This window comes from Tachypleus tridentatus, chromosome 10 (assembly GCF_004210375.1).
Source record: "Tachypleus tridentatus isolate NWPU-2018 chromosome 10, ASM421037v1, whole genome shotgun sequence".
Classification (NCBI taxonomy): Eukaryota; Metazoa; Arthropoda; class Merostomata; order Xiphosura; family Limulidae; genus Tachypleus; species Tachypleus tridentatus.
In genome coordinates this window covers 78,876,880-78,890,603 of record NC_134834.1, presented here as the reverse complement: position 1 = coordinate 78,890,603, position 13,724 = coordinate 78,876,880, and the positions used below count along the sequence as shown (strand labels likewise).

Sequence of the window (13,724 nt, the reverse complement as noted above, 5' to 3'; positions counted from 1 at the left end):
TTTGGTCATTCAAAGCTGATTTGTAGACCCTTGAGGAAAAGAAGAGTAAATATTTAAACTGTTTATTTTTCAGGAATATATCATTTCTACTTTCAAACTCTCACAATCTGATGGCCTCTTTAATTGCTGAGTACATGTAATTCCATTAGCTGGTGAATTTTACAACAAATAAATATCTTAACTGAAGCCTAGCCTGTCTTTTTTCCAAATATTTAATTTGTGTCTTCTCATACTGCTATCTTGAGGATGCAGAACAAGGAACCTGAGGCCCTTATCTTATTGATCTACCAGATATTCTTCTAAATATCACTATGATCACCTCTTATTCTTTTTTGTCTCTCAAGTTAAAATAATTGAAAGATCTTAATGTTAATCTAACTTTCATTTCTGTAATCATTTTTGTAACCGTCTTATTAGTTCCTTTTATTTAGTCAATATGTTTCATTAGAAAATGAAACTAAAACTATACACATTACCTTGAGTGAGGCCTAACCTGCAGTTTTTGTAGAGATAATTACTTCTTTTTATCTGAAATGTAAAATAAAAATATAACGTGTTCTTGCACTATCAGACATTAATTGTAGTTTGATTATGTGTGAAAAAACGTTTCTGTTTGTTTCATTTAATTTAACAATTAGTAACAAAGCACCATCTCATTGTTTTATCTGCTGATTTACCAAGACATTTTGCTGTTCAGTGGAATCTCGTTTCTTTAAAGCATGTATCCTAAACTGTTATAACAAAAATGCAGTACCTGGTATTGCCATAGCTAAAGTAACATGTTAACTATTTATCCAATTATGAATGAATCCAAATCTTTCTGTGATACCTCTGCATCCTCAGTGTAGCTAAAAATACTTAAGAGTTTAATGTCATTGGCAAAATTTACTAATAATGCCCTTATCAATATCCTTAATGTAAGTAAGAAACCAAAACAAAATTTTTTGAAAATTGAGACCCACTTATAGTAACAAAAGCAATGTTTTACTGAATTCCTTTAATAACAAGTTTTCCTTTCACCCAGCCATCCTATATTCCAATCAGTTATTCTTTCTTCAATCCATATCAGTGTAATTTGTAGCTAATCTTCTATGAGGTACCTTAATACAGGCCTTTAAAAAACGTAAGTACTCCACATCCACATACTTTCCAATATCCCATTAACAGTTTGTAGCCTAAAAAAGTTCACGAGTCAGTTGGCAAGATTTCTCTTTAGTGTATTGATTTTGGCTGTCTTTTAAATTTTGTTAGGTGATTTTTCATTATCTCCCACTACAAAACTGTGCCTGGCCTATATACTTGTGGGGCAAGTGTTTTCTCATTTAAAAGAAGCAGTCACTTTTGTAATGCTCCAATCCTTAAGCACCTGCTTACTGTCCATTAACCAACTAAAGAATAAGTGTAGTTAAAAATAACACCAAATGGTTGGCTTAATAAAATCCGAACTTCAAATGTGATCATACTACAGCTAAAAATTAAAATAAGGAATCAAAGATGTGTTTGAATTTATAATGTGCTTGCTACTGTCCTTGGTGAGAAAAGAAAAATGGTTGTTCTACTTTCATTCTGAAAGTGTCATTTACAATAATTAACTTATTAAGTTAACTATTTCACATTATTTGCAAAATAAGTATTTCTCATGATAATAACTTTGTTTTTACACCTGTGGATTTCACTTGTTTCAGATAATGAGCCATTTTTGGTTTTTGCTTATTTTAACACTCAGTTTAAAAATAATCAAACAACTAAGTGAAATTGCTATTTATCTGGTTAAGTTAAATAGAGGACTACATCAGTAATTAATGGTATTTAATTGCAGTAGCCATGATAATTTTGTTTAAAATTTTTGTATGACTTGTGTATTATTAGATACTCTGTAACCAACAAAATCTTGGACTTGTAAATAATTTCATGCATAAATAATTTGGAGAAGTGTTTGAAACCTTAATGTTTCCAGATGGACCCACTGATTATTCTAGAGTTCAATTGTTTAATAGCTGCTGAGTACATTGAAGTTCTCTTTGAAGTGATATCAGTAGAAATGTTCAGTCACTTTTGTCATCATGGTAACAGATTTTAAAATGTGTTTTTTAACCTCTAAAAAATGAACATTTTTTAAAATCTGGCAAATTGTATAAAGTTTATGCCTTGTGATTTCAGATGATAAAGGATCTTTACCATATCTCATTGTGGGAATTGTTATTGATTTAATTGGGATTCCTTTCTTGTTTGTTTGTTCAACTTCTCTTCTCTCTAAGGTGACAAGCACTAAAAATCAAGGTATTGCTTAGAATATTTTACTTCTGTTAATAGAATAATTATGTTTGTAAAGTTAAATTGTGTATCCTTTGATACATGTATTCTTCATTTGTTACTTTCAATACAGAAATGTGTTATGTTTATTAAAATTTATTTGGGTCACTTTTTCAGATACTTATAAGCCCAAGATTTAAAAAAAAATTGTTTGATAGAGAAACAAATTCATTAATGAAAGCATTTTATTTAATGTGTGTGTTCTTAGATTTATTAACAAAATTGATTATGTAGTGCTCAAACTGGTTGGTAATAGCTGTTATAATTGTCAATCAGGATTTTTAAGTTATTGCTCACATTTTATACTGTTATATGTTGATATATTCTTTATATTCATTCACATATATATATATATATATATATATATACACACACATTACACTTAATTATTCTCATAGATGAAACTATTTTCATTACAGTAAGGCATACTTTTGCAGTTAAACAAATTTGAATAAGACTTGATTTACTGTCAGGTCTTGTATATGGCCAGGTTCTTTACAGTAGATGTCTGTGACTTGTTGAGAATAAACTTAAACAATAAAAAAGAGCACACACTTCACTTGTTTTAAAACAATGTATTAAATCAAGTCAAGCATGTACATATTTTTGTTATACTGTTTGCTATCACAGTTGTATCCACAGCTTTAAATAATTTTTCATCATAGTTCAAAAGGCTAGTTCAGTTACTTTAGAACACTCTTTAACAAGATAGCTTATTTTTCTCTTTTCTGTTATTGCAATACAATCTGTGATACTTTCACTTTAAAAGCCCCTCGGTGTGGATTCCTGTTCGTGGTGAGGGACCTCCCAGGGAAGGTTCTGTTCTGTCTGGTTACCTTCTCTGGGATCTAAACATCCACCCACGTGTTTGCCGTGCGTGGCGACCCGTGAAGGGGAGGAGAGGATCCTGACGGTTGAGGGGTCCAACCCTGACACACCACTTTGGCCTTGAATTCCTGTAGACGGGCGGCCTTTGGGTAGCCCCCCTTGCGTCAATCGGCTGGTCTACTTGGGCTAGAGTCAACCAAGTACCAGTTTTGGAAGTTCTCAACGGGTGTTGTGGACATTGTGCCTGATGCTGGTGTTTGGGTATAGTGCTCACGAAACCCTGGCATTGCTGCATTGTCCTTGCATGAATTTGTAGTGCGTCCCCTTGTAGGGCTCCATGGTGGGTGGGGTCAGTGAGTACCAAATTTTTCCTTTTTCCTATGGATCCTTCACTAATTTAAATAAAATTGCTGAAAAACAGTCAATGGGTAAGCGACCACGTCTTGAAGACTCTGAACAGCAATCTTCAACATCTGTAATACACGTACCTCATTTTCTTATCTTACATTCTGTTTTGGAAAAACCTTTACGGCAAATGTCTCCATTTTTTATTCAGAAAGGACTAGAGGGACTTGCTGGCTCTCCAAAGTCAGTAAAGAAGCTTTGATCTGGAGACGTATTGGTTGAAACATCCACATCCCAACACAGTGAACTCCTTGAATTCAAAGGCAATTGGGGATATACCTATTGAGGTTACACCTCATGCTACTTTGAATTCATCACGAGGAGTTATTGTTGAGAGGGATTTTAAGAACGTCCCCGAGTCAGAGATTCTTGCTGGTCTCTCCACTCAAGGAGTTTCTGCAGTGAGGCGCATCTCCACTCGCAAAGATGGAGTTACACTGCCAACAAATACCCTCGTTTTGACATTTACATCATCACGTGCACCTGCCACCATCAAGGTAGGTTATCTAATTTGCAGGGTTCGGCCATACATTCCAAACCCTCTCCGATGTTTTCAGTGTCAGAGGTTCGGCCACTCAAAGACATCATGTCGTGGTTCCCTGACATGTGCTCGTTGTGGGGGCAAGGACCACAATGCATATGAATGTGACATGGATCCACATTGCATCAACTGCAATGGTTCTTACCCCTCTTACTCTCGTTCTTGCCCAAAATGGTTGGAGGAAAAAGAGGTGCAGCATTTGAAAGCGATACATAACATTAGTTATCCTGAGGCTCGGAAATTGCTGCCCACCACTCCATCTCGGACATATGCTGCTGTACTTCATTCCACAACTACAGTAGGAGTGCAGACAGATCTCTCTGCGCCTCCAAGAGAATCATTTTCAAAACAAATGAAAAGTCTTTTGACCTCCGTGGTTAAAAAGATTGATGAATCGACTTCTACACCCATCTCTGTTCCTCCCATACTTTCCAATAAACCTCAAGATCCACGTCCTTCAATTTTGAATACAGGCATTTCTTCTGGTACATCTTTTTCTCCCACCCCACAAGGCAAAACAATCATTCGTTCACATCCTCAGTCACTGGATCCCCTTCCAATAACAAAGACCTGCCCACTCGACCCAGGGCAGGATCCATGGAGGTTGATAGACCTCCTCCGACTAAGGACAGTAAGGAAAAAAGATGTGGTCGTAAACAGAAGGGTTCTCCAGCCACTTCATCTACCCGTTCTTAAAAATGGCCACCTTGATACAATGGAACTGTCGAGGTTTACGTTCTAATCTGGATGATATCAAAACACTGATTGCTTCCTACCATCCTGTTTGTCTTTCCCTAAAAGAAACATTTCTCAAACCTGCTGATACAGTCTCCATTTGGCAGTTTTCTCTGTACAGAAATGATAGGCTGTGTGATGGACGAGTACATGCAGGAGTGGCACTATTGGTTGATCAGCATGTGCCCACCATGTCTTTGTCACTCAACACACCCTTGGAGGCCGTAGCCATTTGTGTTTCCTTGGGTCATACCATCACTGTTTGTTCTCTCATCCTGTCCCCTGGAGAGACATATGAGCAATCAGATTTTGATGCTCTCGTTGAACAGTTGCCGTCTCCATTTCTAATCCTGGGGGATTTTAATGGACATCATACCTCTGGGTAAGTGCTGTTATTGATGGGAGGGGTCGATCTGTAGAGCGTATGCTCTCTGATCACAATTTTTCTCTTTTCAATACTGGTTCTTCCACTTATTTTCATGCACCTAGTCAGTCCTTTATCGCTATTGATCTCTTGGTTTGCTCCCCTTCATTATTCTCCCATTTTTCATGGAAGGTTGACAGTAATCCACTAGGCAGTGATCATTTTCCTATCCTTTTCAGAGAGACTGGTGTGGTCGATGTCACCCAACCCGCATGCCCTAGTGGAAGCTGGATCAGGCAGACTCGTCCACTTTCACTGCTCTCGCAGAACTTGATCCTGCCATCGTAAATCACCCATCAATAGACGACTGTGTGGCAGCGGTAACTGGCTGTATTATACAAGCAGCTGCTCAGTGTATTCCTAAAACCTCGACACATTTTCCACGATATCCTCGTTTATGGTGGAATCCTGCTTGCCACTTAGCACGGAAGGCTCAAAAACGGGCCTGGGATACTTTTCTTAGATATCCCACACTTTCAAACCGTGTCGCTTTCCAACAGTACCGTGCACATGCTAGGTGGGTAAGACGTCAAAACCAGGAGGAATCTTGGATTAAGTTCACAACTAGCATATCTTCTACCACCAGTTCCAAGTTCATATGGGACAGGATTTGAAAGGTTAATGGGCACTACAATTCTGTCCCCCTCTTGATCTTACTCTCTGATGGTCAGGAGGTGGCTGATGTCTGGAGCATCGCTGATACTCTAGGTGAAAGCTTTTGCCAGGTATCTAGCACTTCTACTTGTTCCTCCACCTTCTTGGCCATCAAGACTTGGGCAGAGCGTTCACCTCTTTCCTTTTGAACTGACTGTTGCTTTGACTATAATTGTCCCTTTACATTGGTGGAACTAAAATGGCCATTCATCAGTCTGCCAGTACATCTGTTGGACCTGATGATGTTCATTATGACATGCTGCACCATCTATCTCCTGCTTCTCTTGATGTGCTTCTGATTGTCTTTAACCGGATCTGGCAGGAGAATGTTTTTCCTGATGCCTGGTGCCAGGCTATTATTTTACCTTTCTCTAAGCCAGGGGAAAGATCCCAAGATTCCTTCAAACTACCATCCAATTGCTTTGACGAGCTGTCTCTGTAAGACCTTAGAAAGGATGGTTAATGCTCGTCTTGTTTGGTTCCTCGAATCAAACAACCTCCTCTCGCCCACCCAGTGTGGGTTTCAACGACAGCACTCCACCACAGACCACCTAATTCATCTTGAAACATCTATCAGAGAAGCCCTTCTCAAACGTCAACATCTTGCATCAATAGTCTTTGACATTGAGAAGGCTTACGACACAACATGGAGGTATGGCGTTTTGCGAGACCTCCATACATATGGGTTACGTGACCATTTACCCATGTTTATTAAACATTTTTTAATGGACAGGAGATTCCAAGTTTGTGTGGCTTAGACACTTTCCCGTTCTTTTGTACAGGAACTTGGAGTCCCTCAAAGCTGTGTTTTGAGTGTCACACTTTTCAGTATAAAGATAAATGCCATCACTGAACAACTCCCTCTCACTATTGCGAATGGGCTGTATGTCGACGACTTTCACATCTCATGTCAGTCGTTGAACATGAGATATATTGAGCGGCAACTGCAAACTGCCCTCAATCGTGTACTGAAGTGGACTATGGCGAACGGCTTTAATTTCTCTCTCTCTAAAACCGTATGCATGCACTTTTGCTGTCAATGGGGTATCTACCCTGATCCTGAACTTCATATTGGTGAAGTTTTGCTGCCAGTGGTCCCGGAGACCAAGTTCTTGGGGCTTATCTTTGATAAGCTGACCTTTATACCACACTTAAAGCAGCTTCGGGTCAAATGCACAAGAGCACTGAACGTCCTCCGTGTCCTCTTTTCTACCAGTTGGGGAGCAGATCGATGTTCGATGTTAAAGGTATATCGTGCTCTTATTCGATCAAAACTCGACTGGATCAATGGTCTATGGCTCTGCCAGACCCTCGGCCTTAAAGATGCTGGACCCCATTCATCACCAAGGACTTCGACTCTGCACTGGGGCTTTCCATACATCTCCAGTTCAAAGCTTATACGTTGAATCTCATGAACCTTCTCTGCACCTTCGCCGTTTGCAACTATCTTTACAGTATACTTCGAAACTTTTTTCCTTAACAAAGCATCCCACTTGGGGATGTGTTTTCCTTCCTTGGTGGGCTGTATGTTTTCAGAACAGACAATCTGTCATTGCTCTGTGTGGCCTTCGCATCCGGGCGCAATTGCATGAATTTGGTCTGTCCTTGGATAACATTGCAGAATCCACAGGTCAGCCCATCCCACCATGGCTTATTTCAGCCCCCAAATGTGACCTTTCTTTCAGTCATCTAAAAAAGGCAGATACTCCAGATTGGAAGTACCGTCTTTTATTTAATGAACATCTTTCGAACACTCATTCAGTTCCCATTTATACAGATGGTTCCAAATCAGGTAATTCAGTGGGCTCTGCTATGGTTTGCTGTGGTTCAGTTGTTGCATGCAGAATCCCTTCTACAGCTTCTGTGTTCACTGCTGAACTGTATGCCATATCTCTTGCCCTGGATCATATTGCAGCTGAGCAGTACTCAAACTGCACTATTTATACTGATTCGCTTAGTTCTATACTGGCCCTGGAATTGCCTTACGTTGGCTCACATCCTATTCTCACTGATATTCAAAACCGACTGGCCCATTTCTCATTAACAGCTACTTCTATCCAGTTTTTCTGGATACCAGGCCATGTTGATATTCGCGGGAACGAGCTTGCAGACACGGCAGATAAATCTATCTGCTCCGGCACTATCACCCCTGTGCCTATTCCGTACATGGACTATGGTCTTGTCTTCAAGGCTCGGCTCCGTGCCAGCTGGCAGTCCACTTGGAGTGAGTAACGCGACAACAAGCTTTTTCAAATCAAACCCTATACTGGACTTTGGCCGTCTAGCTTCCGTAAAGTTTGGAAGGAGGAAGTTGTTCTAACTGGACTATGCATTGGTCACAGTTTTTTAACTTATCATTTCTTTTATCTGGAACTGATGTACCAATGTGTAGTTTGTGTGACACTCAACTCACTATCAGCCACGTTTTACTTTCTTGCCATCGTTACAATTCTCAACGATGGTCACCGTTTAACATGTTGGGTGTTTGTTGTTCTTTTTTCACCTTTACTGTTGTTTTCAGTTGCCAGCCAAAAAATGAGCAACAGCTTAAACCTGACTTCTTTTAAGCCAGTTACTAACTGGTATTTTACAAAAATGTGAAGTGGCCATAGAAGGTTAAGTTTTGAGTATAAAATGAATTGGTTCTGAATATGTGTCATATAGTTATTAAATTCATTCATATGCTACTTACAAATAACAATGGTATAGTATTCTTAGCCTTGATATTATATTCATTAGGTACAAAATAAACATGTACTGCTACTAAAATTATCGGGAACATTGATTTGGACTTCTATACGTATGGTAAAGTTCAAACAATGTTTTGTTCTAAAACTGAAGCTTTTACAAAGTTTCTAGTGATGTTATAGTCTTTGTTGTAATGAAAAGGATTGTGTTGAATCAGTGTATTTCCTTTAATTAGTTGTCTGCAACACTTTGTCTTAATTCCTGTACCTTGTTAATCTTAGTTTATATTATTACAAAGTATACTGAAACTTTCATCATTATTTTCCTATTCACCTTTCATTCCTTTCAGTGCTGTTTCAAACACTCTTTGCATCTTGCACTGTTAGGGTTAATGGTTTTATATAAAATATAGTAGTAACAGTTTGACTCTTCTGTTTTATTGTAATTTTAGCCTAGAATTATGGTTTGTCTCCAAACAGTGCTGTGATTAAAATTTTAATATGATAATTTGAATTAAAGTACAGAAATACTGAATTAAATTAGTCAAATTGTTGAAAAGTACATGTTTTTCATCTTGCACAAGAATGCTATTTATATAGCTATGTAAAACATTTTAAGAAGACTTAATAGTAGTGTAGTCATTGTTATGATTATTTATTTCAGATTGCATTGACCATAGAATTCATGATATTCATATATGTAATTAAGTTATAAGTTGCATATATTTTGCAGAATTTGGGAAGGTTGCTTTCAAAGTTTTCTTCATCTCTGTTATTATCATATAATCTTTTGAAATATAAACTGAAAGCAAATAAAAGTGTTTTTATTCCTTCTGTAGCATTAAGTCAAGGTTTAAGAAGAACTATGGTGAGTTTGGGATGTATTATTGGACCACTGTGGGGAGGTGCTGAGCTTGAACCACGTTTTCGTTATGTTTTGTTTGCTGTTCCTTTTTCAGTCTGTTTTCTCATTACGGTAAGTTACACCTTCAGTCAAATTTGTTTTATGTAAACATTCTTAGCTTTCAAATTTAAAATATTTATAACCATTATAAGTAGAAGCTCTAAGGTTTTTATACTGTGCTAATTCAAAATATGAGTTTACAGTTTAGGCTATTTATTGGAGGGAGATATATTAATATGTTAACATTTCAATATTTTTCTTGATGTAAATAAGACTCCTCTGGAGAAAATAAACTGTTACATCATTATTTATTTTTGAATGGTTATTATTACATTTGACCTCCATGTTACAGAATGGATATGATTCCCATTTTATACGTATAGATGCATTCTTGCAGAATTTTTTTGATCCATAAAGGTAATAAAAGCACACCTATGACTGTAAAAAAATATTTTTAAAGACATTTAATGTAACTGATATAGGTTAATAGTTTTACTCACCAAAAATAACGGTAAAATAATTAAGTATGCACAGGAAGGGAGAGGACAACTCAGTACTGGTAGTGACATCTATCTCACCCTGTAAATCATAATCATCGTCATGTTGGTGTGGTGTAAGCATAGCTCTTTTGATGAAGAATGTATTGAGGGTTGTTTACTTTTCCTGCTGCATCTTTTTCTTGTAACAGTACATGACATCATGTAGTTCTCTTGTAACTTTTAAGCTGCATTTTCAGCTAGGATCATTAGCACTAAAGATTTGCACCACCCTATGAGGGCAGATGATTTGGATAAGTGCTTGACTACCAAGCACTTATCTGAAGCACAATCAACTAAAGTTGCTTGGGTAGTGTTTAAGTAATGTCCTACTCTTTTGCAGCTCACTCTTGTTCTAACATTTTCATATCATCATTTGACATATCTTCTCCATGGGTCTTTAATAACTCAACCACATTGTTTCCTATTATATCTTCAAAACTATCCTATCTTGCAAGTGTTTCAGTGTCTTGGTGAACTTTCCCAGTACTTTCTGCCTTGGAGAACCCTGTAAAGTTGTTGGTATACTATAACTATGTGTTTTTTCACACATCATTCATAGTTGACTCCTTCACTTTATCTGATGATGTGATGTTATCTATTACATCCATAATGTTATATTCCTTCAAGAAATCATGAACTGTAGACTTATCCTCTCCATCAGAGCTTTAATCAGTTGTTTCATAGTTCTCTATATGTAATATCTCTTGAGAGATAACACCTTGATCCATTTTGCTAAGGAATACAGTTGTGTTCTTAGGGATGTTCTCAACTCTTACAGTATTAGAAAGTTCATGTAAGTTCAGTGGGTGGCTTGGTGCATTGTCTAAGATCAGCAATCCTTTGTTGGAAATATTTCATTTGATACAGCACTTTTCAAAAGCAGGACAGAAGGAAAAATACTTAGTCATCTTAGCTTCCTTATTTAAGTACCAAGCCATGAGAAATTATGTTTGGCATATCCCTTTAGAGCCCTTGGACTTTTGAAACTGTACATTAGTAAGGGTTTAAAGTTAAAATCATCAACAACATTGCCACTCACAAGTAGAATCAGATGATCTTTTAAAGCCTTGAACCCTGATGCAGACTTCTCTTCTGTATAATAAATACTCTATCTGGCATTGATTTCCAGAACAGCCCCATTGTTGTGGACTGTAAACCCCTTCATAAATAATTTTCTTAAGTTCACTAGGATATCTTTATGCAGCTTCTATATTAACACTGGCTGCCTCACTGCTTAGTTTTATGTTGTGCAAATTAAAGCACTTCATGAACCTATCAAACCATCCTTCACTTGCCAGGATGGGTTTTTCTTCAGAACTGCTACCACTTTTTGCCTCTAACTATCATGTTTAATGGCACATTACATTTGATCTGGTTCTCAATGCACACACTCAGAAGCCTTTCCATATTAAGTATCACTTCACTTCTATAAAAGTGCAATGTACCTGCCACTTAGAGGAGAATCTACTTTAGCACTTGCCTTAATTTTTTCTTTATTGTCACATATTTTTCCTACTGTAGAGCTAGCAAGCCTAAAAGTTTTAGTAATAGAGCTAAGTTTCTTTCTGGCATCAAACATCCTCAAAACATCACATTTAACATCTAAAGTAATTCCTTTCTGTGCTTTCTTGGGTATACTACTTGCACCTGAACTTGATGGCCTCTGAATAAGGGTAATACACTGTAGTCTAAAAAAACAAGGCAAAGAATAAGTGTGTGACTGTATGACAATCGTAGCAGAAGTGTTTGTTGATATGAACAGAATGTGCCACCTATGTCACTAATTCTTGGAAGTGTGATCTACATTTCTAAAAACATATGGTTTTGGCCAAATTGATTGTTTTCTTTGCATTTTGTATTTAGAAATGTTTAATATTTAATGCAAAATTCCATAAGGGAAAATTTACTTTGTACCTCAAATTTATCAGTCATGCTTTATAATTTCTGAATGGGTGAATTTCCATGACCTGAATGTCTATAATGTGAGAACAGATTGTATAATCTTAAAAATAGTTTTCTTCATTTCTGGGCTTAAAAATCAAATTAATAATTGAATATAGCTATTCAGGTTTACTGTGAAAACTGATTAGAAATTTTATTAGTGAAGTTGATTGGTAAAATAGTTGTTTTGTTATATTTTTTTCAGTACAAAAACTAATGGAAAATATTTCATGCAAATTAAGTGATTCTAGATTTTAGACTATGGTGGAATTTTAGTAAGATGAATATTTCACCACAGTTTATAATTGGTAGTTTTGTTGTGGTATTTATTTATTAAGTATTTGAATGAACATTTTGAATAATTTAATTACCATCACTCAAATATACAAATTATAATTTTTAGTCAAAGAACTGAGTGTTCATGTGCAGTATGTTTGTGTATTTATATATATTTATCTATTTATCAAACTCATTTACATGTGCAAAGTGTTAACTTTTCTCTACATTCCAGTGTTTTTCAAGAGCTCTAATTAGGTTTTTTTGTTTTCTTTGTAGATTATGCTTTTGGGATCTTATCACCGTCTCAAGAGTACTAATATTTCCTCTAACTGTGCAGATCATGACACTGTTGACCAAAATGATGGGGAAACTGCAGATACCTGCAGTCTCCTTTCTAATGCTTGATATTTATTGCTCTTCAATACTGTTATGATGTTTTTTATGATCTTGAAATAACTCACTTTTTGTGTTATATGTTAAAAAAAGAAGCCTCAGAATATTTGCATGACATTCCAAAAATAAGCATGATATTTTCAAACATTATTCAAAGATATTAATTTAATGATAATTTATTTATATTTGTGCCATTCAAATGCAAATGTTCAGTGGCAATAGTTCACACATTTGGCTTAGGTTATTGAGTTCAATTGTTTTTGCAAAGAATTGGTTCTAGATATTATAAGAAGAAAACTGCTGCTGTTTAGGTTTCTTCCATATTGCATATATTTTGTGTATGTGTGTGTATATATATATATACATGATTGTGTAGTTCTTTGTAAAAGAAAAAATACTGTATTTGTACTCTGGTAGATTATATTTAACAAGAAGTGAAGTTACAATTATATTTTTCTTCTTGTTTTATTTAACAATGTTGCTGAATTATTTTTTCAGTTAATCATAGAGATTCTTTAGTTGTTTTTATGAAATTCAGATTGTATAACTGCAAATAGAAACTGGCATAAAATTTGCCAATTGTTTTTTTAGAATAGAAAATAAAATCCAACTTCTTTGTTTTATAATAAGGGTTGTTTTGGGTGTTGAAATATATCTCACTAGTACATATGCTTGCCACCAGTTGTACAGTTATAAGTCTGGTTTATAACACCAAATATCAAGTTTTGAATATTTGTGGTGGTCACAATACAAATATCTCCTTGTGTGGCTTTCTGCTTAACTAAAAACAAACAAATTTAGACATGTTTTGCATCTCATATGAGTCACATATCTTATATAAACATTCAAATTGGTTTATACCAGGATAATCATAGACTGGTATGATTATTAATTCTCTGTTGTTTCAAGATACCATTTCACTCAAAGAGCTAAATAATTTTCATTGCTAGACAATAATTTATTTTGGAAAGTAATTTTGTGTACTTAATTTTGCCAGAGACAAAACTAATTTTTGAAAATTATGCAATCGTATATTTGAATTATATATAGGTATTAAAGTTATTTACATGTGGTTTCCTTG

At 36.0% G+C, this 13,724-nt stretch overlaps 1 protein-coding gene across 5 annotated transcripts in view; it reads left to right on the top strand.

The window, feature by feature from the left end:
• Window positions 1–13,266, top strand: part of LOC143229664 (uncharacterized) — a 55,587-nt gene extending 42,321 nt beyond the window's left edge. For 4 of the 5 annotated variants that reach the window (XM_076462293.1, XM_076462296.1, XM_076462294.1 and 1 more), the window contains exons 10-12: window positions 2,161–2,280; window positions 9,427–9,563; window positions 12,527–13,266. In XM_076462293.1, the coding sequence (XP_076318408.1) occupies window positions 2,161–2,280; window positions 9,427–9,563; window positions 12,527–12,655 (386 nt within the window). In that variant the 3' untranslated portion in view covers window positions 12,656–13,266. The remainder of the gene's footprint in view (window positions 1–2,160; window positions 2,281–9,426; window positions 9,564–12,526) is intronic. The other variant, XM_076462297.1, reaches the window with a different exon arrangement.
• Window positions 13,267–13,724: the final 458 nt, after the last annotated feature.